This window comes from Thamnophis elegans, chromosome 6 (genome assembly GCF_009769535.1).
Source record: "Thamnophis elegans isolate rThaEle1 chromosome 6, rThaEle1.pri, whole genome shotgun sequence".
Classification (NCBI taxonomy): Eukaryota; Metazoa; Chordata; class Lepidosauria; order Squamata; family Colubridae; genus Thamnophis; species Thamnophis elegans.
Genome location: NC_045546.1, coordinates 72,071,896 through 72,098,572, shown reverse-complemented (window position 1 = coordinate 72,098,572; position 26,677 = coordinate 72,071,896). Strand labels below are relative to the sequence as shown.

At 39.9% G+C, this 26,677-nt stretch overlaps 1 protein-coding gene and 1 long non-coding RNA gene across 4 annotated transcripts in view; both read right to left on the bottom strand.

The window, feature by feature from the left end:
* Window positions 1-623: 623 nt before the first annotated feature.
* Window positions 624-1,600, bottom strand: LOC116509954. Of its 2 annotated transcripts, XR_004255581.1 has the most exons (4): window positions 1,556-1,600; window positions 1,199-1,275; window positions 918-999; window positions 624-697 (listed from the first exon to the last, which is right to left on the bottom strand). It is a non-coding gene; the product is annotated as an uncharacterized LOC116509954 (long non-coding RNA). The 2 variants fall into 2 exon arrangements; XR_004255580.1 differs by lacking the exon at window positions 1,556-1,600 and having other exon boundaries at window positions 1,199-1,317.
* Window positions 1,601-11,217: 9,617 nt separating this feature from the next.
* Window positions 11,218-26,677, bottom strand: part of RIN2 (Ras and Rab interactor 2) — a 71,775-nt gene continuing 56,315 nt past the window's right edge. For both annotated transcript variants that reach the window (XM_032219931.1, XM_032219932.1), the window contains 4 exons: window positions 19,105-19,410; window positions 17,481-17,612; window positions 13,591-13,754; window positions 11,218-12,919 (listed from right to left, as the gene is read on the bottom strand). In XM_032219931.1, coding sequence (XP_032075822.1) covers window positions 12,599-12,919; window positions 13,591-13,754; window positions 17,481-17,612; window positions 19,105-19,410 — 923 coding nt within the window. In that variant the 3' untranslated portion in view covers window positions 11,218-12,598. The remainder of the gene's footprint in view (window positions 12,920-13,590; window positions 13,755-17,480; window positions 17,613-19,104; window positions 19,411-26,677) is intronic.

Genomic DNA, 26,677 nt, shown 5'->3' with positions numbered 1-26,677 from the left:
GTTCTTACCAACTCAGTGGAGGTCTCCAAAACGGTGGACAGCCGCGGCCTGCGGTGCTCCTGCCTTTCCTCTCTGGGGGGAGAAAACAAAAGGGCCAAAGATCAAAAGAAGCCCTAGGACCTTTTGTAAGAGTGGTCATGTGGAAGCCCTAGGAGCCCTTCTGGCTGGCCTGCCAAAGGACATGGCCTTCCAGTGGGATTCCCCTGAGATGCCTCCCCTCTGCAAGTGTTTCACCCTCCGAAGTGATACCTACCCTGAAAGGCAGTCACCGCTTCCCTCCTGCACTGGGCTCCGAGCCGTCCCCATCGGATGGAATTCTTCCGATGGGTCCTGCAATAAGAATGCAAATATTCTGTCTCTTGGCATTTTAACCAATGCACAGAGTCAGGGCTTCTGCCACTACCATGGGGAGGAGCTGGTCTGGACTTACCGACTCAGTGCAGGTCTCCCAAATTGTAGGCAGCCGCGGCGTCCACTTCAAACAGCTCTCATTTCTGGGGAGAGACCAAAGTCATTCTTTTGTCAGCAGAGGTAGAGGCAGAAGGTAGAGATGCCTGCCCTCTGCCAACCTTTCTTCTAGCCCTTCTCTTGGGGGCTTCGGAATCCCTCAGCTGAGAACTTACCTCAGGGAAATGAGAGCTGGCCTGACATCTTCCTTCCTGGGACTCCGGGTGGTGGCAGGACCACCCATCACAACCTGCAAGAAACAATTGTTTATTGAAGGCATAAATTAAAAGTCCTCTGCATGTTTATCTTCCCCGGGAAGAAGGGCTGCATTATAGAGGGCAAAGAGACAGCAGACCATGGGAAACGTGGCTGATAATGTGGGCTGGCCAGGTTCCCCCCAAGTGGGAATTCCTCCCTTCCCCCACCCGGTTTTGAAGCATGAACTGGCGTTCTTGGAGAAGCGCCCTTACCCCAGGAGAGGAAGATGTGCCGCCATCAGACACATGATGTGTCTCCCATTCTCCCCGCTGGTCTTCCAGTTCCTGTGCCGTCCTGGCCAAAAGAAAAAGGTAACATGTCAAAAAACATCCATCTAACATCTCCTTTCTCAGCCCAAACAGTCACCCTGCCCATCTTTTGGCCCTGAAGCCCCTTCTGGACAGAAAGCCATTTGGGGAGAGGCTCTTACAGACTCTCCAGTCCATCAATGGTGCCCCACCATGCCCAGGGTTTAAGGAAAAGGGGGTGGTACCTGTCAGGAGGCACAGGAAGGTCTTCAACGTTGCTCTTCAGACAACAGAAAAGGTGCGAACACCTTTTCCGGATGTTCTGTGAAGAGAAGAGAAATAGCTGTCAATCAGTCAGAAGAGTTGAGAAGTATGACTTTCTCCCCCGCTGCCAGTTTCTTGACAGCTGAGATGGCCACACTTACTCTGAAGAGCCTTCTGAGAGCCATGACCAACTAGCTGCACGTCCGTCCACTGCACGAAGGGAGAATGGGCAGCTGGGCACTGGCTAGTGGCTTTTCAGGGAAACTGGCAATCTAGTTCCCCCAGCAACCAAGTAAACAATGGCCATATTCTATACCCACCCAAGGAGGGCAGCTCACCTGGGTCTAGGAGTGGCCAGGGGCTGATTCCCTTTGTGGCCTTTTAGCCTGTATGTTTCATGTGGGAAGTTGTTGGTTCATGAACAACAGAGAAGCACCATCATTGTGGCACAAAGCACGGAGGGAATCATGGCATCCTAGGGCAGAAGCGACGTTTAGTCCGACTCCCTGCCCAAGGAAGGGCTCTTCCTACCATCTCAGGCAAATGATTGCCCAATCTTTTCCTGAAAATTTCAAGAATGGAGCACAAAGAAGTCTTGGAAACAAACTGTTCCACTGCTTAATGGTTCGCACTGCGAGGATGCCGCAACGATCGCTAAGTGTGAAAATGGTCGCTAAGTGTGAAAATGGTAATCAGTTACTTTTTTCAATGCCATTGTAACTTTGGTCACTATACCACCTTTCTTGCCACAGTTCTTAAGTGAATAACTGCAGCTGATAATTTAGTAACATAAGTGAATCTGGTTTCCCCATTTGACTTTGTCAAAAGGTGATTTTATGACCCCAGGACCCTGAATCCATCATAAATACGAATCTGTTGCCAAACATCAAAATTTTGATTGCGTGACTATGAGGATGCTGCAACGGTCGCTAAGTGTGAAAATTTGTCGCTAAGTGTGAAAAATGGTCATCAGTCACTTTTTTCAATTTCAATGTTCCCTCCAATTTTTTTTCAGTGTGAGCAGAAAAGTATAGTGTTTGAGCGGCACATTTTCATGCCTGAGCACCTGAATATTTTTCTCAGATGTCACCTAAGACAACAACGAAATCAGTATTATTTGAAACTCAAATTTATGTTTATTCAATGTACCCGCTTAATTAAAAGTGTTATATAATATCAGTATCACTTAACAACGCTCCTGCTTAGCAACCAAAATGTTGGCTCAGAAAGTCTGGCATTTGAAGCAAGCAAATCTTAAAGCTGTTGTTACAAGATCCTTGCACCCCTAACCCTTTAGAAAAAAAACCTCAGGGGTCTTCAAACCTGACAGCTTTAAGACTTGCGGACTTCAACTCCCAGAATTCCTCCTCCAGTCATGTTGGCTCAGAAATTCTGGCATTGAAGCATGCAAGTGTTAAAGCTGTCAAGTTACAAGATCCTTGCATCTATAACCCTTTAGGAAAAAAAACCTCACGGGTCTTCAAACCTGACAGCTTTAAGATTTGTGGACTTCATCTCCCATAATTCCTCCTCCAGTCATGTTGTGGCGACGTCATCTGTGTGGATCTGCTCCATCTTCGTTTTTTTCACTGGGGGCAGGGCTGCTGCTGAAGATGCCAACGAGCCCCCCCCACCAGAATAACTGCTGCCACCGCCGCCTCCTCCTCCAACAGCACCACCACATTTGCTGCCTGGCGCTGCATCTGAGGTGAAGCCGCCAAAGCTCCCGCTGGCGCCCCCGCCCATGGCAGCGGCGGTGGTGCCTCCCCCTCTGCTTGGAACACCTCAGCTGGGCAGGGGTGCTGGCGGGAGCTTTGGCGGCTTCACCTCAGCCGCAGCGTCAGGCGGCAAATCTGGCAGTGCTGTTGGAGGAGGAGGAGGCGGCAGCAGATATTCCGGTGGCAGCAGGGGCTTTGGGGGTTTACTTCAGCCGCAGCGCCAGGCGCAAGCGGCTAGGATTGGCCGCCCACAAAGGACCTCCCCGGGCTTGCTTTGCTGAACACGGGGGCGACTGACACTAGTTTGAGCGGCCGCGGCCGGCATAAACTACCGTCAGACGCTCCGTGTTCATCAAAACAAGTCTGGGGAGATCCTTTGTGGGCGGCCAGTTCTAGCCGCCCACAAAGGACTTCCCCACGTTTGCTTTGCTGAACACGGGGCGACTGATGGTAATGAGCGGCGCCGCCGGCACCTAGGAGGTCCTAGGAGACCAGCTGTGCCACGTAAGCTCCTGCCGCCGTCCCCACGCCCGTGCTAACCATAGATTTTATGAGCCCTGCACGGCAGTTAGAAACTGCTGCGTGGGGTTTTCTTTCCACGTGTGCGGCCGCACAGCCGCACACCTTAGAGGGAACAGTGGCGGGGATTCCTTCTGCACAGTGGTGGAGATCGCTCTCTCGCTGCTGGCTCTGCTGCACCTCTCTCCCTTTGCACAATAAGTAAAATAATATTTTAAAATACATTAAATTGAAAAAATGAAAGAAAAAAACCCGGCTCACTTACCAGCAGGCAGGCAGAGTCAGAACTTCGATGCGATGGATCCTCCAAGCAGTGATGGATGGAAGCACGGAGCAGGCAAGCAGCAGGAACAGGTAAGACACTGACTGGACTGGACTGTGGAGGGACAAAAAAAGGCTAGGGTCCCTTAGTGGTGTGGAGAGGAGGTGGGGGGGGGGGAAGTTAAACCGTAGTGGCTACTGTCAGCCCGTGGCCTCCCTAGGGAAGGCTTTCACAAGGGAAGGCCTTCCCTTGCAAAGCTAGGCTGCCGCCGCCCACCCAAAGCCTCCTGATTCCTGCCGCCGGAGTTGCTTACCTGAAGCAGCAAAGGCGAAGGCGAAATGGAGACTCGAGTCCGCAGTGTGCTTAAACTTTTCCATCCCCAGCCCGCTCACTGATTCGCTGGAGTCCAGGCCCAATCAGTGAACAGCAGGCTGGGCTGCCTTAGAGTTAGTGTGGATGGGCGGGGGAGCGAGCGAGCGAGCGGCAGCGGATGGGCGGGGGCGCGAGCGAGCTAGCGAAGGCGCCAAAAATTAAAAATTGGGACTTTTTGAAAACTACGCGGGACGCGGGACAAATTGTGGGAAAGCGTGCCTGTCCCGCCAAAAGCGGGACATCTGATCACCTTATTCTGGGAGGCCCGTTTTCCCCCCTCCCCAAGCCTCCCTGCAGGCCCCGCACTTACCTTGCATCCGAAACAGGCTGCATGGAGATGCCTAGGAGGGGCTTGGTGGGGTGGCAGTGGTGGGGTGGGGTGGCATGGGTGAGGCCAGCCAAGGATGGGATTTGGAGATTCTCTGAACTGGCCATAACTTACGGGTTCTCCCGAACCCGGGCAAACCTGTAACAGCCCACCTCTGCATATATCTGAGGGAAATAAACACTGGTCTTATTGTAAATGATTCAGGAACCAAGTGGATTTAGTTTCACTTCTGTGCAATGGGCAAGGCCTTGTTGGCTTGAAGAGCTTACCATCTATGTATGAAACCTATCTAATAAAACTGTCAAAATGCTCCTTTGAAACTTGGGATCAAATATCTCATCTGCTCTGAACCTTCACTGCGAGACTTGGGACCAGCTGGTATTTTAACTCTTAAATTAGAGACCTTATGTGAGAATCAAAATGGCTAGACACCACCTGAAACTTGTCAAAAAAAAAAAAAGGAATAAAATTTTACTGCTTTTTAGTGATATGGGCCAATCTTTAGACCTGATCAAGAAGAGAAAAATGAAGCTTCATTTATAAATAACATGCTGTTTAATAATTAGAAAGCAACCTTTAAAAAAATAACTTTGTTATATATAAATGTTATGATACAAAGGTTATAATTAGATGTTTTGTTTTTATCCAATACATCTTAAGGACACCAAAGTGGAAAGGTTTCATTAAAGTAAGGATTGTTGGTAATCAGATACAGTAATTCAAAATAAAGAATATGCTTTTATTGCTTGAAAGTTTCTGGGGAGCTAATGTAAATGTATCTACACCTCTATTAGTTCTCACTGCATAAACTCTTCTGTGACTATTTAGTAAGTTGGTTTGTCTTATTGTATGCAGTAATTTAGCATCATCATTCTGTGTAAAGGTGTAACATTTTACAGAGCCCTTTTTAAGGTCAGCTCATACATTAAGTCATTGAATGCCAGCATATTTTTTTTGTAAAAATACCAAACTATAATTTCAGCAGTTTGATGTTTTCCATTACTCATCTCTGACATATAACATCTGCTTTCTCTGCTTTCCATTCTCAGGGTGTAATTTTGAAGGTACCAACAGCTGACCCTCATCTTTATTGCAGTGACATTTCTTTAGTATACCTTAGTTAACATTTTGCAATGCCTCCTACTGGCCCTTATAAAACTATGGTGCCAGAACTATTGAATAATATCCATGAATGAATTCCTTGCCAGATTTGTGCTATAACCATCAATGGAGTTCTTCTTTTTTCATTCCATTGACTGAGAAAACAGCCTAACTGCCTCATGACACACAGTAGAACATAATTTCTTCAATGATAACTACTTATTTACCCTATGCTTTTAACGCATAAACAGGATTCTCCAGATATGTGGCTCCAACTCCTGTCATCCCAAAGGACAGCAATATAGATGGTCCTTAATTTACAACATTTAGTGACTGTTCGAAATTACAATAGCACTGAAAAAAAATGTAGGACTGCGTTGCAACATCCCCATGATCATGTGATCAAAATTCAGATGCTTGACAACTGACTCATATTTGTGACGGTTGCAATGTCCTAGGATAATGTGACGTTCAGACAGGCAAGGTCAATGGCTGAAGCCATTGTTATTAATGTAATAACTGCAGTGATTCATTTAACAACTGTGGCAAGAAAAGTTGTAAAATGGGGTATAACTTTACCAATTTCTCACTTAAGAATAGAAGTGTTTGGCTCAATTGTGGTTGTAAGTGGAGGACTATCTGTACTTTCAATTTTTTAAAGAAAGATTTTTTTAAAAAAACATGTTATTTCAGGAACAAGGAAGGAAGACAAAAAAACCACAGGGCTTTTAGGAATTGTGTTATTATGGCATGCATATTCATTGTGAGGTTTATTCCATTAATCCAACTTTCTGGTGTCATATGAACCCTAACGTAGAGCTATATTTGGTTCACACAATACATTGGATTACAATTCTTTTCCTAGCTTGTCTTTTGAGTGTACTGTTCAAATACAACCATACACAGACACACTGCTAACTGTATGAACTCCCAGTATGGCTTTTATTGAGCCGAGGTGGCGCAGTGGTTAGAGTGCAGCACTGCAGGCTACTTCAGCTGACTGCAGTTCAGCAGTTCGGCTGTTCAAATCTCACCGGCTCAAGGTTGACTCAGCCTTCCATCCTTCCGAGGTGGGTAAAATGAGGACCCAGATTGTTGAGGGCAATATGCTGACTCTGTAAACTGTTTAGAGAGGGCTGAAAGCCCTATGAAGTGGTATATAAGTCTAACTGCTATTGCCAAGTGCCTGGAGCTTATGAGATCTAGATGGAGAGGAAGAGACTTTTAATCAACCCAGCAATATCATTTTAGCCCACCACTATTAAATCTGGGTTACCAACCCCCAATACAAATTGGTATACAAACTGGGTGAGTGGAGCTTTTCTTAGTCTTGTGGTAATGTGACACTCTATAGAGAGAAATAATATTGATATTTTACAAAGGAATTATTGTTAGCCAATGAAATAACACAGATCATAGATACTAAAAGAAAAAAAATATTTGGGCCGTTCAACGCAGTTATTTTCTAATGTGAAAAAAGACAATTTTGCTACAAGTAAATTTTTCAGCATTCAGTAGGACTTCCTCTTGTAGTTGTTTTTCTGTCCAAGATTGTGTTGCCTGAGTAATTTTCAATTAAAATTTCCAGCAGGAAATCTTAATGCTTAATTCAGTCTGTCCTAACTCATATAAAACCCTATAGTTTCATTCCAGCTTCTCATTTTGTAGCCTGTATTACATGAAGTATCTCTGTACCACAGTAATTTGATATGAAGTTACATGCACATAAAGTTCAATAATATATAGTGTTCTTTATATGGTTTTCAAACTAAATGACTCAAATCTACCTCTATACCTGAAGAAAAACAGATTAGGTTAGAGTGGGAATCTGGTCCGTGATCTGAACAACATCTTCAAACTGATTTTTCTGCAACACCGAAGCTGGCATGGAAAAATGTCAAGTATTATTAATTCAAACATTATGGGTTTTCTCTCCAAGATGTACAGAGTCAAGAATGAGCCTGGTGATGTGGAAGGAGGAATAGCCAGGAAAAGAAATGTGTGTCAGATATGCATTCAAAACAGAGTTGACATGATATACAGAACATAACTCCTGTAATTCAGTGTAAAATAGCTCCCTATCCAATAGAAGAGAATATATGTAGTCAGGATCGAACTCTACAGTCTTTGGTGCTTTCTGAACTTGATTCTTGGTTTGCAGACATTTCTTTATACCGTGACCCGACAAAAGGGCGAACGAAAAAAACGCACCCGACTAAACCACGTCGCTGATGTCATCAACGCGGCGACAACAGCCAGCGCGGAGAAAGAAGGGCGCTTTAAATAGTGCGTTGAAAGAAAGCCCATTCAACTTAAGGTAAGGGTTAGGTTTAGGGTTAGCTTTAGGGTTAGGTTAAGGGTTAGGTTTAGGGTTAGGGGTTAAGTTTAGGTTTAGGGTTTACAGTGTGCTTCTGTCTCCGTGCTGTTGTCCCCTGTTGATGATGTCAGCGATGCGGTTTAGTCGGGCACGGTTTTGTCGTTCACCCTTTACCCATTTAGGTTACATCATTACTGCAACTGAATGGTTTGCACCCGGTTTGTATATACAAAAGTTTCCCTCACCACTGTTGTTGGGGTGTGGTTTTCTCCTTTATAGTTTCTTGATTAGAGTACTGTTTGATTGTTAGTCTGGTGTTAATTCCTGATTGTGTGAATATTGGCTGATAGAGAGGATGTGTTCTGATCTTTTTGTTTCCTTCTTTGCTTTTTTTTAATGTTAATGTAAATATGGTTTCTTCTTGTGTATTTATTGATTTGTCTGATTGCCAAACTTCTAGGAATTCCCTAGTGGTTTTGTATTTGGCTTGGTCTAAGATGCCCACCATTTCCCAGTTAAAGTTGTGGTTGAATCTGTCCATTATCTTGTGAGATTAAGGAGTTTTTATGGTGTGTTCTGACTGCTACTTGTTGTTCATGGATAAGCTCTGCTAATCTTCTGCCTATCACATAGTGGCTGCTATACTCCTTACACTAGTGATTCTCAACCTGTGGTCCCCGGACCTCTGGGTGGTAGCAATGTCACAGGGGGTCTGCAAAGGCTTGAAGTAATGCTGTGATTTAAATCTTGAATTAGGTCTTGGGGGGTCAGTGCCACAAAAGGCATTTAAAGGGAGTCCATGGTGAAGAAAAAGTTGAGAACCACTGTGTTACACTGAATGTTATGGATGACTTATTTTTTTTCTTGTTGGGCTATTGGGTCTTTTAGTTTAGTTAAGATGTTTTGGAGGGCTTTAGTTGGTTTCTTTGCTATGGTAATGCCAGTCTGTTGTACTAGTCTGTTGGCTGTTTCAAGATAAGATAAATAAGATAAAGATGAAATAAAGACAAGACAAGACAGCTTTATTGCCATTTTTTTTACTGCGAGCACACTGGCCCACATTAAAAACAAAATTCTGTTGCCTGCTCTCAAGAGAAAGCGTATATCTACCCAAATACATACATAACACACACATACACACACACTATATACACACACACACACACACACACACACACACATATAAGGGGTGGGTTCTGGCAGGCACTACTGCCGGTTTGCTCATGTGTGTGCTGTGTGCGCACATCATACGCATGTGCGTGTGCATGCACAGCACAATTAAAATTGTTTTGTGCATGCGCAGAACTGAAAAACAAGATGGCAGTGGCTATGGCGCCGCCTGGAGAACCAGTTTGGGGGCGTGGCAGGCATGGGTTGTTGCGTGTTCCAGCACCACAGGCTGCCAAACCACTACCGGTTCAGCCAAAGCAGTCTGAACCAGTAGAAACCTCCCACTGATATACATACATAAATAAATAAATATATATCTGCACTATATATATATGTATATGTATACGTATACGTATATGTATGTATGTATATGTATGTATGTATGTATATATATGTATATGTATATGTGTGTGTGTCTTTGGTTATTCGGGTTTTCTCCCGTGTAAAATTGGACGTGTCTTGGAGACGTTTCGACGAAGTCTCAATCGTCATCTTCAGGTTTCGTGCTTCCAGGAGCAATGCCTCCTGACTATTTAAAATATAGTCTAAGTCAATTTAAAAAAAGAATCCACACAGAATAAAACTATTTTAAAAAATCCTATGCACAATAAATAAAATATTATTTTATTTTAAAAAAATAAAAGAAAAAAACCCAGCTTACTTACCAGCAGGCACAAGTGAGCACTCCAAGTCAATCCAGAATGATGTAGATGTTAATACAAAGAACTGAGCAAATTAAAATGGTGAAATTAGTCAGGGAAATATTTTTCAAAGAAACTTTGCCACCATTTTTCCCACACGAGCCGACCTCCAACCTCCGTGCCCCTCCCCTCCAGAAAATCCAGGAAGGAACACTCGCGGCTTCTCTAGCCAAGTATTTCCTGGAGCTCTATGGTACTTGGTCATTTTTTCTTATAAAATGAGGTAAAAGGGGTGCGGGGGGGGGTCCGTTTTCTTGCTTTAATGTTTTAATTATATTTTAATGAAAGTACTGAGACATAGAGAGGGGTTAGACAGAGTGACTTTTGTGTTGCCCCGGTTAGGATTTCTTAAGCAAATCCACTGGGCTTTCAACATGAAGCCAGAAAATCGGGACTTCTTTAAAACGCCCTGGGACACGGGACAAATTGTTATAAATCGTGACTGTCCCACCATAATTGGGACGTCCGGTCACCTTAGTCACATAAAGCATATGCATCTTATGCAACAGAACATACTAGTATATATAGGTCAGATATTTTTGATTGCCCAGTATATTAAGATACTATAATGATTCCTCAGAAATTTGCAAAGCATTCTAATTATCCAGTTAGATAGAAAAATTGGGGGGGGGGAATTATTTTTCTCTTTCTTTTTTTTACAAATGGGGATATATAATCTAGCATTTTCAGTAATTTATTATATAAGTGCTGGATTGTCACACTTAAAAAGAGTTTTAATGTCATTGTTCTGACATGCATTTAAATATTAAATTTGTTCATATTGTCTAGTTAGGAGAATTTCTCTTCCAAATGCAGAAAGTTGTTTTCTCTATTTACGTAGAAAAAGAGGCACCACTTTTTAAAAAAAGAAAGTGATTCAAAATCATGTCCATGTTTATCTCTTACTATTATCTCTTATTTGAAACTTTTCTCCTGTCACTTAATGCCAACTGTTTAATCTCTATGATTCTTTGCTTCCCGAAGAAGTCATAATTTCACACTTCAGAAGTTGTTTTCTGACAATTATTGTGATACATTCAGTTTCAAACTTTAACAGTTCAATCTTTTTGTTAACAAATGGAATGAGGAGTGGAGTAAGAGATATTTATTTTTATTTTGTGATTAGATTTTTTTTAATCTCTTTGTATTTATAAGTAAGATGATAAACATACATAATACTCCTTCCTTCTCCTATTTTCTCCATAACAACAACGTTGTGAGGTGGGTATGTGCTATTGTTTTTTAAGAATTTTGTTTGTATTCATTCAAGGAATGAGAACATTTTGTAAATACTACACATCTGACATTCATACAGCCTCATGCCAAGATCTTTAGCCTTGAACAAGTTAATTGCTACAGGGATGAACTTGTTCCCCCCTATCTTTACACTGCAGTTGGTATCACCTATGCTCGGGTGTGTGGAATCTTAGGAACAAACAGAATAGAATTTCACTTGCATATAGTTTGGGAACTTAAAGAAAATGTTTTAGAAATAGATGACATACACAAATGTAAGCTAAAGAGTGTTTACTGTTCTGCCATCTTGGTAAATCTGCCGAATGTACAGATTAATGCAAATTCTTAGCTCTGATATTTTTAAGTAGAAAAGTACAATTTTCTATCAAAATTCTTACTGAAAGCAAAATTTACAATTTTAATAGTGTTTGATGGGGCTTGCTTCTGAATTTTGGCAAAACCTTTAACTGATCAACTCATTTTCCTGCCGTCTTTAACACAACAGATGTCTAAGCAGTATTTCTATAGCTATACTGTTTAAAAAAATAAAAAATAAATCTTCATGTTTTAGAAGAAGTTGTATACGTCATACGAGAGATAATTTCACAATATTATGGTTGATATAGTGACAGACTGTTCTCCTGGAAACCAAATCACAATTCTGTAAATATATATTGAACTGCTTGGTACAAAAAACTGTACTGATTCTCAACATTTTCCTACTATACGTCAGGAAGTTGAGTCGTGGCAAATTGACTTCTTCTTTTTTTGTTTGTTTGTTTGAAATGTTTCACTGCTTATCTAAGTAGTTTCTTCAATTTTCTTCTTCCCTAATATATGTGACTCTTAAACCAAACCTACTCTTTTTACCAAACTTAATTGATACATATCCATCTTTCCCCAAAACATGACTGTCCGACATAATCATCTTCTTATAGCTGAAATCTGAATGACCAATTTTGAACATGACCTGTTTACAAAATCATTTTTAAAAATATGGTTTGACATTTTGGAAAGCTAGATATTAATACATAATTAAATAAAAAAACATCACTTACTCTAAAACCAGCAAGAGATTTATTTTCTATTTTGTGTTAAAATCACATGCATAATTATATAATATTTTATCATTAAAAAATACTTTACAAACACGACAGTTTACCTGCAACTGCTATAAAATTTCTTGAAATATATATAAAAAGTTGCTTTCAATAAAATAATAATAAAGCAACTATTTTTTAAAAAAAGGCTGTTATCCATATTTTTACTGATGCTCTGCATCAGAAAATAATGCATTTATACACTGATTAAATGGTCACCCTAACAGTTAGTTTAAAAGAAGTTGGATCCACTGTATATGCAATTGAAAATAATGCATAAATGAAAGATATAAGTAAAACCCACTACAGATCTGCAGATGATGGCACTGCAGAACATCTGAGAAGCCACCGTGTCAGATTACAGATGGTGGATGCTATGTTTTGCTTTTGAAGAACCCGTAAAGCTGGATCATCACAGCATTTTTTTTTTACAGATTATGTATAATCACTGATGGTAATACATAATTCATACGCTTACTGATCAGTAGGTTTTAGAGAATATGGATTATTTAATCTCAACTCCTAGTCAGTTTATATAACAATTAAAATAATTAGCTTTATGTATTTTGGTCACTGTTGTCATTCTGGAATATTGCCCCGTAAGGATCACTGTTGATGCGTCTATATACAAAATGGAAGACCTGAGGCTGTGGCCGACTGTGCAATTCAGCTTTGATTTTTTGGGGATAGGTATCTTCTGTCAGTTGCTGCCAAGTGTCATCAATAAAAAGAAACAGGCTAAAGTTCTCAGGATTATCCACTTTAAACTTCTCAGCACAGAGCTGGCACACATCTTCTGTAGTAATATATGGCCTCACTAGCAATGTTTTTCCCGTGCAGCCACTGTTGATTTCCTGGAATGCAACTCGTAGGTAGTTCTGGGGAGCAGGAAAATACATGGAAAAAATTAAAATGGACAAGCAAAGCATTCAATGCTGCATTTTGCACCAGTACAAATAAAGGAATCACCACCACCACCACCACCACCACCACCACCACCACCATCATCATCATCATCAAAATAGGAAGGTTTCATTCAGAGTGGTGTTGCATAATATTAATATGCAAATGGATATTGCCAAGACTCTGAGGGAACATATGATGGGTTCAAAGAAAAAGAGGAAGGAAGGGAGGAAAGAAATACAAAGTATGCATGCTGGAATACAATTTGTCCTTGTAATACGGGTAATCCTCACTTAACCTACCCTAACTGGGACTGAAATTTCCATCACTGAGCAATGCAGTCAATAAGAGAAACATCATATGATCTCACTACTTAGTAATGGAAGCTTTGGTAGTCCTAGTTGCATTAGAACCAAGACGTAGGAAAAGACTACACACATATCCTGTGTGTTTCTTGTTAGTTGAGTGAAATCTTTCTCTCCGTTTTTAATTCTGAATGCAACTGATACATTGCATTTGAATTTTTCAAAGGAAGGGTTGTTTAACTAACATCAGCCAAGGGAAATCATCGCTATGCACTCTATAACACCAGTCTTCTATCTTGTACAAAACAGAAAAATCACTTTCTGGAAAACATAAACAATACCTGAAAATCATCAACAGATGGGATTGTTCTGTTTGTTGTTCTCCGCTTATGCCACTGCCTGAGAGTATTTCTGGCCTCTGAACACAACAGTCTTGCTGCTTGCTCTTCTTGGAAATTCTTAATTAAGGACAGCGCTCCATATGCACTTGTCAAATAGTAGCCTCCTGTGAAAATTACAAGGAGATAAATAATTATTAATGAGTTGGTTATATGTGGAGGAACAAATCAAAACCATAGCCATAATTTCCATGAAATATTAATTTGGAAGAAACTCAAATAAAATAGTTTGCCAGTTATTTGGAAACCTGTCAGAGTCCTTAGATTTCTCAGAAACTTGTTAGGGATTCTTAGTGAGGAGGTCAAGTTTTAATGGCTATTTAACTATCATGTTGGAGTTGGAGTTTGAGTTTATTCAATTTGTAGGCCGCCCTATTCCCCGAAGGGACTCAGGGCGGCTGAACAAAAGCCAAGGGAGGGGAAATTGCAAAAAGTAAGACAAAAACAATCAGACAATACTAACAACTTAAAAGCACAACAGACACAGCAAATTTGAGTAGGGGGGGGGGAACTCAACCCCAGGCTTGCTGGGACGGCCGGGTCTTCACGGCCGTCTGGAAGGCCTGAAGGGTGGAGAGGGTCCGAATCTCCACGGGGAGCATGTTCCAAAGGGCCGGAGCAGCCACAGAGAAGGCCCTCCTCTGAGTAGTCGCCAGCCGACATTGGCTGGCAGATGGAATACGGAGGAGGCCTAATCTGTGGGATCGAATGGGTCTGTGGGAGGTAATTGGCAGGAGGCGGTCTCTCAAGTACCCAGGTCCAATACCATGTAGGGCTTTATAAGTAATAACTAGCACCCTGAAGCGTATCCGGAGACCAATAGGTAGCCAGTGCAGCTCGCGGAGGATAGGTGTAACGTGGGTGTACCGGGGTGCACCCACAATCGCTCGCGCGGCTGCATTCTGGACCAGCTGGAATCTCCGAACACTCTTCAAGGGCTGCCCCATGTAGAGCGCATTGCAGTAGTGTTTTCCATTATAGCGCAGCACTGTACAAAATAAGAGTATACTATTCATTTAGACTCTAGTGAGATTCAAGACATCTGGTTGAAATGTCATCGATACCGAAGATACATGTTTACATCTTGAGAATATTCTACAAAGGAGAAAAGCTCTGCAGCAGAAATGCTTATACAGAAAAAGATCTCTGCAAAAAGGAAGCTTCAAAATAGTTATGCCCATGGCGAATTGCAATTATTCTGTTCCTTTAGTTTCTATCTTCATCTATTGTTTGCCTTGTACAAATATAGCAGGTAAATCAGTAGCTTTACATTATCACCTAAAAGCAGGGATGAGTAAATTGAAAATCTATGACCCACATAAAGTCTCTGGCAAAGTGTGGTGGGGCCTTGCTTTTCACTTGATCAGTTTGAATTTCACTAGGAGTAAAACCAGATGGATCTAGCGATTAAGACGCTGGACTAGGAGTGGTGGAACCTGAGCTCCAAGTCTCACCTTCAGCATGAAAGGTAGTTGGGTAACTTTGGGACAGTCACTCCCTCTAAGCTCTAGGAAGAAAGCAACGGCGTTTCTCAAACTGTTGTCTGGAAAACTGAATGGGTTTGTCTAAGGCAGTAGCATTTTTAAAAGACTGATTCAAAGCCAAAAAGAAAAAAAAGAAAGGGAGGGGGAGGAATAAAGGAGATGATTCAGATCTTTTCTTTCTAATAAAAAAGGTTGAAAATCATTAAAAACCAATTGCCCATGGTAACAAAACATAGCAATCTGTGGGGGTGGGGAGTATATATATGTGCAAAAGTAATATATCCATGTGAACATATGTGCTATTGTATGCAATCACCCATACATTTGTGTACAGCTGAAGGTGGGTAATATCCTCAGGAATTATCAAGTGATTGGAGTTTTGGGACATTTCTCTCAGCTCCTCTTTCACCAGAAAGGGAATTATGCCCGCCTCTCCTTAGCCACCAAGGTTTTGGGAAAGAGAAAGCCTGACGTTCTTTGGTGGCCTAGCAAATATCAGCATCCAGCCTCTTGGCAAGCAGCTGAGTTGAAGTTGTTTTTGTTTTCTCTTGGAAAGGGAAGTTTTTGTCCAGATTTAACTGCTTCGGCATTCTTTTGTTTTCATCTGTCTTGGGACTGGAAGGAAAGAGTCTCTGGAATGTTTTTCTCTGTTCCAGACTCATGCTGGATCAAATAACTGAAAATGTAGAAATCTAAAGAAAGAGTTCTTTAGAATGGAAGACATACTCTAGGCCCTATTTAAAATGCAAATATGTTCTGAAAATGCTTACAATCACTATGAGATTGAGATTTGAGATTTATTAGATTTATATGCCGCCCTTCTCCCAAGGACTCAGGGCAGTGTACAACAATTAAAAAACCCCACATAATATAAAAGTTAAAAAAAATTAAATGGAATATCCCAAACCCAATTAAAATTGACAACACATTTTTTTTAAAAAAATGAATTAAAATTAACAGTGATCAATACTATTTTGTTTTGTTCAGGCCAGGCTGGCTTGCTGGAAAAGCCAACTTTTTAGGGCGCATCGGAAGGACCGGAGGTCGGGGATTATACGAAGCTCCGGGGGCAGCTCATTCCAGAGGGAAGGCACTCTCACAGAGAAGGCTCTCCCCCTGGGGGTCGCTAGCCGACACTGTCTGGTCAATGGCACCCTGAGGAGGCAAACTCTGTGGGATCGCACTGGACAGTGGGAGGCTACCGGTGGCAGTAGGTCACCGCAGGTATGAATGCTACTTACTCCCAATAGAAGAGTCAACAGGTATTTATAGGGAATAGACACATTTATATGTTTTTCTCCAGAGGTTATGCTCATTCTAAGACAAATACAGTTTTGGCTACATTAATACAGACTGGAGAGAACCACTACTATTTTTTCTTTCCCACAACATGTCTTTTCTGTCAAAATTATTGACCTATATCTCTAAAGGGTAATATACAAAAAGCTGAAAGTGGAATAAAAGAAGTATCTAATTACCTCACTATCGTACGACACTAATGCAATGCACTGATTCAAAGACCCAGCTATGAATGAGATCATTCTAAATCAGAAACATCTCTCTGCCATTTCTCTCAGCCCTCCTTTTCCATTTAAAGCAGCTGTATCTTTTCCTGAGATCAGGGAGCTCCAAATCGAGTATTAAACCAAGATAATTTGCATGGCCTTTGGAACAGTCTCCCACCAGAAATCAGTGGGACCCCTACTTTTTTAGACTTTGGGAGATCCATGAAGACCTAGCTTTTCCCCAAGCATTGGTCTAGAATGGGGGCTTGAGTTGTGAGAAGGTTTGTTCTAGCTCTGGGGGCAGGGGGGGGAGATATGTTTTAAATTATACTTCTATAATGTAGAAGGATAATTTTTAATTGACACTCAAAAACATAAATATGACAAAACCCTTTCCATATTAGTGGAACGCAATAAGAGAGACTTTCAGAAATGCAAGTGGATATCGCAACATACGGCTTGTTTGTTTTGTTGTGAGGAAAGTCACATTGAATCAGAGTTTTTGTTCAAGCAATACGTGTTAACATTCTGTAGCTATTATAATCTAAATTAACAGGCTAACAGATTTTCCAGTTTCCAAGTATACACATACAGACACATAGACACACAGTCCATTGATTAAAAAATGCCCTCCTTTTACTTCTCATAACAACTAGGAAAAACACTTCTAATTTCATTTGGTTTGGTTATCTCATTGTTTTGTTTTGTAGGACTTTTTTGATAAGCAGTTGGTAACAATTTAGAAGCCTTGGCATACTTTTCAAGCTTCTCTATTCAGACATACTATCAGTAAACACATTCCTGGGAGAAAAGTCATCATCCTTAAAAGTTTCAAGGACATTACCTTCTCCATGCAGCAAGGATGGGTCCAGCAGTTCCATCATGTACTCAATTTCAGCATCTAACTCCAGCATGTCACACTGCGCCACAACATAGGTCAGCACTGGCAAAAAGTCATCAGCCCCATACATTCTCCCTAGGGAAAGGATAGGAAATGTAGAGAGGCAGAATACAAACAATAGCAGAATTAATTGCCAGATCTTTTTGCTCTTCTCCATTTATAAAAGCTGCGCTTTTCATTTTCATTTTTATCACGCCAAACATCAGATACCTATAATACTGAATATAGCCTGAGGTTTATAGGAACTCATGCAGCTTTGGATGCAGCCTTAACTTTGCTTATAGAGTAGGAATTTATTCTGGTATCATTTAGACACTCTCAATAGCCATGTCTCAACAGAGTTCCTTAAGGCATGGAAGCAGAATGTAATACAGAACCAATACACTAAAAACAAATAGCTCAAAAATTTAAGCAAATTATCTCTTGTTCACACATTGAAACACTTCGTAAATCAAACTACTAGTGTAATAGTCCATACAAATTTGACAACCTGATATTGTAAGGCTCCTGATTAGCTTCATAACCTTCTATTAATTAATTTCAGAAGTTGGCTCATCCTACTTCTTCATGTTATTGGCGAGGTACGAAAGTAGATTTCAAAATCACCAATTCAGGATTGTAATGCTTTATTTTTGCTTACAGTAAAAGCATTTTTTTAAATTTAGGAATTTTTGACTGGTAAAAGAATAGTATCTCTGGAAACATTTGATTTTTAAAAAGCACACTTTTTATATAAAAGAATCTCATTCACCCATCCATGTTAGTAAATGTCCTCAAAAGTTTTCAAATAATTGAACTCCACAACATAATTCTTGAACTATCAGGACTGGAAGATTATTGTTTACATTGAGCAAAGTGGGCCAGTTTGGGACTCATCTGCTAAGATAGAGATCTTATATCACATGTGAAGATACCAGAGATCTAAGCTATTATTAATTATCCAGTATAAAAATAGTTGACATTTGCTTTAAGTACTTTGCAACAGTCTTCAATATATAATAACACAACAGCAGCAATTACAATGGTGTTTAGTGAATGAATGCCTTTTCCAGCAGTGAATATGGAGGTAGGAGTATAACTGCAATTTCCAAAGAAGCACGGAATATTCCATGTTTATTTTGTTATTTTGACTCTCAAAAATTATGTTGGTGCTTAAAAACAATGTGAGTTGGTACCAACATGAATAGCCTTTCTCATACAACGACACACCATTTAAATTCAGACCAACACTCATCTTTATAATTACCTCTATAAAGTTTTCACAAAAGAAAATCTGAAACATGGTTAATGACAACTAAAATTCTTATTCCTCCCCCCCCACAACACATTCACATTAGCCTTATTCATACAGAAATCTGATACAATCTGAATTGCACCAAGATTTGGAAAAAAAAACATGTCACCTTACCTCATCTGGAGCCAAGATTTAGACTATCTAAAACACTATAGCAGTGTATGATATTACAATATATCAGAAATAAAGAAAAAAAAGGCAGATGAAATGGTTCTCATTTTACAAAAACATCTCTGAATAGCTTAAAACTCTTAGGCCAAATCTAACATTTACCTGAATTATTTTCCATCACAGTGTAAATCAGTTTGCACACTCTTAGTAGCAACATAACTTTTTTTTCAGGAGAGTACATTTTCTGCATTGCCATGAATTTGACTTTAATCTTTTCAACATCTACGAAATCTGGTGTTGGGACAAAAACACCCAGATCCTGAGGATTTCGCTGCCGGACAAGTTGAAGATTCTCTTTCAACTGCTTCCATGAGCCATCAGCTGTATGGAATTCTTTCAACATCATCTCAACATGGTCCTTGAGAGGTTTCAAGATGCATTTATGCATGGCCTTCTCTAATACCACATCTGAAAAAAGACAAACAATCTAAGAATATTACCTGGCAAAGAAGCCGATTTTTTCTTCATCCAGGAAAATTATTTCATTAAATTTTTAAAACAATTTTAATGTTAAAAGCACTTTTCCAACTGCTTTCCAACAAGAAAAAATGGCCATTGTCATCCTTATTCATGTTAATTAGGAAAGACAAAATTGTAAAATAAAAATCTGTTCATTATAAATCTGTCATAAAATGAACAGATTATCCTGAATCCCAGAACTATAGAAGTTTAACGAATCTGAATATGTTCTTACAACTTGGAGATGATTCAGAATGAAGCTCTCAAAAGAAAAATCGTACTCCTGTGTTATGTACCATTTTCGGTTTTTGAGAGAAAACAAAACTACTTCCTTTTAGAAGATTTTTTTTTCCTGGCTGACTTAGTAATATATAAAGATTTAAATCTTCAGCTAAATATATAATTATTGAGAAACTTCTGCATCTGAAGCATGATATTAAAGTTCTATAAGTACAACAATCCAGACTTAATATATTTTGTCAACCTTGTTTTGTAAGCTTGTGAGAAATTCTTAATTACTTTACCATACAATTATGTGGTTTCTCAAGATCATTTGTGTACCTTACCTGTGTTATCTGAAAATTTGATCAGTACTTCCTCCATCCCTTCATCTAACTTATTAATAAAAATGCTGATGAGTACAGATCCCAAGAATGAACTTTTTGACAATCCACTCAATACCTCTCTCCAGATTTAATGAGGAATCATTACTGAGCATTTTCTGAAAATTATCTTTAATCCAGGTAGTCATCCACATAATTGTCACGCCATTTAACTACCTTGCTAAATCAGAATACTATGGGGTACTTAATCAAATGCTTTACTGAAAGTAGGAGATACTATATTTGTAGCAGCTTAAAATATACTAACATTAGTTTAGCAAGCCTTTTCCTTCACGGACTTCACTACTACTAGTTCTTTGCTACTACATTATTTTCAAAATATTTACAGACTAACCTCTTCAGGATTTTCTTTAAACTCTTCCTGGGTTTGGACTGCTCTGTGATTTCCCAAATCTCCCCCCCTCCCTGAAATTAGGGACATTCAACCTCATTTAGATATACGGCGGCCTGAATGACGACATACAAGATTTAAACTCTATGGACACAAGATTCACATTCATTCAGAGTTAGAGATACCCTGTTTCCCTGAAAATAATACCTCCCCGGATAATAAGCCCAATCAGGCTTTTGAACACATGTACTAAAATAAGCCTCCCCACAAAATAAGCCCTCCCTGAAAATATTGCAACACTGCAGCAGCCATGAGGTGACCACGCTCACTGCCTCCTGCACTTCAAAAATAAGAAGACATCCCTCGAAAATAAGGCCAAGTGGGAAAACATGGTATTGCCTCACCAACAATCCAACTAATTAATTCTGCCCTTTGAATTTGCTTGTCATAACATAACACTCAACTAGAAAACTAGATACTCCGTAAATGATTGGTCCTTATTTTGGGCTCCAGGAAATACATTCAGTCCATTTTTGAAAACAGCTAATTTAAATCATATCCTTAACATTGTTTGCTACATTATATCTCCATTATTTTCTTGCTCTCTTCACACACAGAAAATATCCTAACGTCACTGATGGTTGAGCAGCCAATGCATTTGTAATTATTATGGCCTGTTGCATAATGCAGTCAACCAGATGTTCAGACTGTCGGAAAAAAAGTCCATCTAGGTTCAGTTCCAAGTGGGAAGAAAGAGACTAGAAACATGGAGGCTGCTTGGAATGATGGCTTAATGGAACAGAACCATTAAGCACATTGTCCTGGTGCAGTTGAACACATGGAGTGGAGAGAGAGAGAGATTCATACTCTCTCTTGGGCCCTGCCCTAGAGCTTCCTGTTCCTGTGGAAGAAATATATCCTATTGGGTGTCAGACTCCTAGGAGGCTATGCGGGGATCCAGCTAACCTTGTAGGCTGTCTGTGTCCCAGGCTTGGTTGAATCTTGCTGGATGATGATATAATGAAGATGCTTGTGTTCTGAAAGGGTGCTGGGCAATTCATATTATGGCTTAATGGCTTTGTCCTAGTTTGGATTTTGAGTGAGGTCTAATCCTATCACCCTGGAGCTGAAGGCCTTTTGTCTTGTAGATAAGATGGCCCAGTCTTTCTGGGGCTATTAACAAAGGTGGGGGTGGCTTTCCAAGAACATGTTTCTCCTTTTCTCATCCAGGGAAATATAATATTCTGCCTTTTTAATATTTCCTAAAGCATTTCATTCTTCTAGGAGGGGGGTGGGTACTAACTTTCTACAAGACTTAATTTGGCATTTTTAATCCATATTGTTGCACAGTCAGATGTTGGATTTGGCATTTTTATTCACCTATCCGGTCCTTTCCTGGCATAAGCAGATGTTAATGTTTGATGATGTTAAAGGTATTATCACAGGATATAAGCTGTCCTGAATAAAGTAGCCTTTTGTAATTGACTTATGGTGATTATTTTCAGAGTAATGGATAATTATGCATAAAACCACTTGCATGTTTTTTTTTTATAATAACCATTTGAAAAGCTGAAAGTGGTGGTGGAGAAAAAATAGTTATAAATGTGGTTTTGTTATAAAAAAAATTCTTAATAAAATGAACTTATATTTCAGGGGTGGAGAAGGGCATTGGTGATAATGCAGGAAACTACATCTGAGAATATGATACACAAGCTGCAAATCTGGGGGCTGTGTTAGACTGAAAAAAAGCTTGGCCTCTCTCTCTACATTAAGACAAAGCCAATCAGCAACAAAGTCACTGCCACACACCCACACAAGCATCAGCATTGATTCCCCCCCCCCCGCTGCCAAAGGAGGAAACGGTGTAAACATCTTTTATTTTGACAGACTATCCATCCTTTCCTCCCACACTTTCCATGTACAAGGTTCCCAACAAGTTGAAATCTCTGAATAAACTGCAACACTGTTTTCCAGAGACATTATGTATTATGTATACAGACAGTCAATATTTGTAACCTTGAATGAATATTTGTATAGCTTGGCACTAACCAAAAGGGATCGCTTCACTCCCTCTGAACGTTATTTTTCCACAATTCCTGACACTTCATCCCAATGAGGTGTTATCTTTTCTGATTCTCCTTTAGCAAGTGGCAATCCGTGTCCTAATCCACTCAGTACAATATGAAGAGCAGTGAGGCATATGGCAACAACAATGATGCTTATCAATTCATGAGGGAAATGAGTAGTTTGAGGGAAAAGCTTTTTTGTAGAATTTTTGGTAATTTACAAAAGTTACTTGGCAGATGATACATGGGAGAGGCTGGGGGAGAAGCGGGGTGGTTCCTTGGTGGCAAGATTATTTTGATAGGACTAGCATTTCACTAGTGTCTAAGGCATTATGTAAAATGGGGATATGTGAAGTTGTTCTATTAGCCACCCTACAATTTTTGTAAGTTTCGTTCTAAAAACAATTCTTTTCCTGTTCATCCAATTAATCATAATAGGTTACTCAAGAATTTGTCTCAAAAAAAATAATGATAGTGATATGCCACTATCAATCTAAAACACATGCACACATAACTGTCCCAAAAAATGCACTTTGGTGCTCCTCTTGAAAAGAAAAAAATCCATGAGGAAATTAACTAAACAAACATTGATACGGAGTTAAACTCCAATTGTCCTGAAGACAAATTTTCTAAAACTATGGTAAGAAATAAAGCAAAAGAAAAAGAACAAAGGTATAAATTTCTGGAAAAATTAGATAAGCAAAACATTTAAGGGTCGCTGTGTGGCCCTCGATACTGTATCCTGCTAAAAAACACGTAACAGTTATTTGCATTTTAAAAGCAGGGTATCAGCTAAAGAAATGGTTGAATCATTAAATGACTAAGTCCTGCAAACTGAGAAGTACTTTAAATAACCTTGTTAACTTCCATTATATGCCAGGCACATGATCATGTCTTGAATCAGCTTCTTACAGAGAGGTTTTCTGAAGAGCTAAATTCAGCAGGAGTTACAAGAAATGAAACTGTAGGATATTTAACAAATCAGCCATTTGAACTTAATGATATATATCCAGAATAAAGAAAAAATGGCCCAACTTCCAGCAGATAACAGCTCTCATTCAACAGTAATATTGCCAATGACTAGCAAAACTGAGTCTTGCAGTTATTCTTTTCTTTAACTATATTAATCTGTTTTTAGGGGAAAGTATCAAAACCATTTCCCCCTGCACTTCAATTTGCTCTACATGAAAGCTCATGTGTTTCTCAATGTTGATCTCTGGCTTAAAAGATTAGCCAAATCTGGTTTTGAATTGATAAAGTTGTTTATAGAGATAGTCTGAACCTGCACAAGTACAATGTTGCATTTTCCAGAGATTATGTTTTAGGACTGCAGCTACAAACATTATTTTTTTTAATCACCATACAATTCTTTTGTGCATGGGCAATACTTAATTAACTAGAGTTACTTTAAGCCTTTCATCAGGCAATTAGCCACTCCAAAGAGGAAGTATTTAAATAGTATGAATAGCTTTCGACTTCTGGAATGTCCATCTGCTTCCTGTAGAAAAACACTCTTTTGCAATTTTTGAGGCACAACATGTTAATGAAAACAAATATTTGTGTGAACTTTTGTCCTAAAAGAACCTCTCTTTTCACTTTGTTTGTTTATTAAAATTTACTCTTACAATTCATAATATATGAATATAGTTTAATAAATGAAAAATAAAGCACCAGTGGCGATATCTGCTTTTCATTCTTGCTATGTAGTAACGGAGATGGTTTTGATAGGGTGAATACTCCATAAAGCATCACGGAACCCAATTCTAAAATGACTCCCACCAATTTAAACAATGAATTAGTTAGGTAATTTAATAAGTAGCTGCTTAAATTTAAGTGGTAGCAGAAAAGCAACCATAGAATTGGATGGTAACTTAAGAGATCTTTTAGTCTCAGTTTCCTGCAGGATTCAGTTGAACATCTCTGACAGATGACCATCCAACCTAAATTTGAAACCTTCTAGTACATGTACAGTAGTCCTTAACCCACAATTGTTCATTTGATGACAGTTCAAAGTTATAATGGCCTCAGAAAAAGTGATTTACAGCTTGTCCTCGCACTTACAACTATTGGTAACATGAGCATAATTGAGACACTTGGCAACTGATTTGTATTTACAACTGGTTGCAGCATCCTATGGTCATGTAATTTAAAATGTGTAAGCTTTCCAAATGGTTTCCAGCAAACAATGTCAACTGGGAAAGTTGGATTTGCTTTAACAATTGCCTGATTTAATGATCTCTATAAAAATGGTCATAAAATGTGGTCTGGTAACATAATGATTTTCTTTATCACCACAACTTAACATGGGAATTCAGGTGCCAACTGTGGTCCTGACTTGAAAACTACCTGTAATAGGGAACTCAGCATTTTATATGGCAGCCTGACAACTTGCCAAACAGGAAATTCCTCCTGATGAGCTTGACCTACTTCCCAAATAGTTTTGATGCAAGATCTATTCTGAACTTGCCTTCTGGGATAATAAGAAATAAACCCAATCCGGCACGGTTTTTGTCTGGGAGAAAATGTGATATGATCTGAGGGTGCCACAGTCAGCATTCTCGGACTGCTGTTGAAGCTTATGGGAGCCTCTTCTCTCTCCAGGAGGGAGGTCATTGTTTGATCAATCTGTATGAAGCATGCAAGAGATGTCCTCAAGTTTCCAGATGATGCATGGGGTTTCTCCTAAAATCCTGGAGGCATCTCTGCTGAAGATTTGGTTGCCAGCTGGAATTGGGAAATGACTATAGCATGGGCTAGGGATGGACAGCGTGGGCAGCCTCTCATTGTTTGCTGAGCCAGAGAAATTTCTTTGCTCAGTCAGAAACTCTGAGAGAGGAAGCAACAAAGAGGTTGTCTAGATGCAGTGGTCCTCAACCTTGGCAATTTTAAGACTTGTGGACTTAAACTCCCAGAGTTCCTCAGCCAGCAAAGCTGGCTGAGGAACTCTGGGAGTTGAAGTCCACAGGTCTTAAAGTTGCCAAGGTTGGAGACCACTGAATTAGGGTCACGCTGATGAAAAGAGTGAGTCTAACCAAACTCATGGCAAAATTTCTTTTACATGTTCAGTGTCTCTTTCTGAAATAACTTGGACCCTTCCAGAAAGAGTGGGCCAAAAACCATTTACTGGGACAGTATGAATAATTTGCATTGCATTTTGAGTTAGATTCCTGCTGGTCAGGTTCAGCAGAGAGAATGGAATTCTGTGAATCCACCTTACTATAACATTGAACAATTCTGGAATCCTTGCCATGCCTCTTTCTTGACTTGGCCTGCCTTGAAGGGCTGACTGAAAGCTGAAGAGGCGTTCCAGTTTATGGAACTAAACAAAATCAAGGTCACATTATTTTCTTTCTCATGCTCCTTCTGTCTTAAGACTGTAATCTGTTTTCCAAATCCCCACCAAAAAGCTCTTGCCTATATTCCCCTGAGAAAGCGCTGAATTTCTTTACGTGCAGTCAAGAGGAGGAAAAGTCCTCCTTCTAAGGACCTACAATAGGTGATCGACTTTTACTGAGAACATTGTTCCTTGAAAAGTGATGAATAAGAAGGGTTTTTTAAAATCACTATAATCATGAAGTAGACATTCACTAGTTGGGAAAAAGATAATTGCCTGTGATAATTATGGCAGATCTAGACAAAGTATTAAATTGTATCCAAACAAGAAAAATTTGCATGGTCAAATTACGAGTTTTTCCTATTGTAATATGGCTGTGAAAGTTGGAGGATGAAAAATGGATGTGTTGGCATTGCAGGGCTGGAGAAAATGGTTGAGAATACTTTGACCACAATAACAAATAATTCAGTAGTAAACGACTCACTAGAAATAACTAAAAACCTAGGGATGCTCCAGCTTAAATGCTTTGAACATAGTGGCAAATCATGGAGAAGCCCCCGCTGCTTAGAAATACAGAAAGCATTCAAAATGGGCCTAGAAGAAGGCAAAATAATAGCAATAGCAGTAGCAATAGCAGTTAGACTTATATACCGCTTCATAGGGCTTTCAGCCCTCTCTAAGCAGTTTACAGAGTCAGCATATCGCCCCCACAATCTGGGTCCTCATTTTACCCTTCCTTCAGAAGGATGGAAGGCTGAGTCAACCCTGAGCCGGTGAGATTTGAACCGCCAAACTGCAGATAGCAGTCAGCTGAAGTGGCCTGCAGTACTGCACTCTAACCACTGCGCCACCTATATAAATA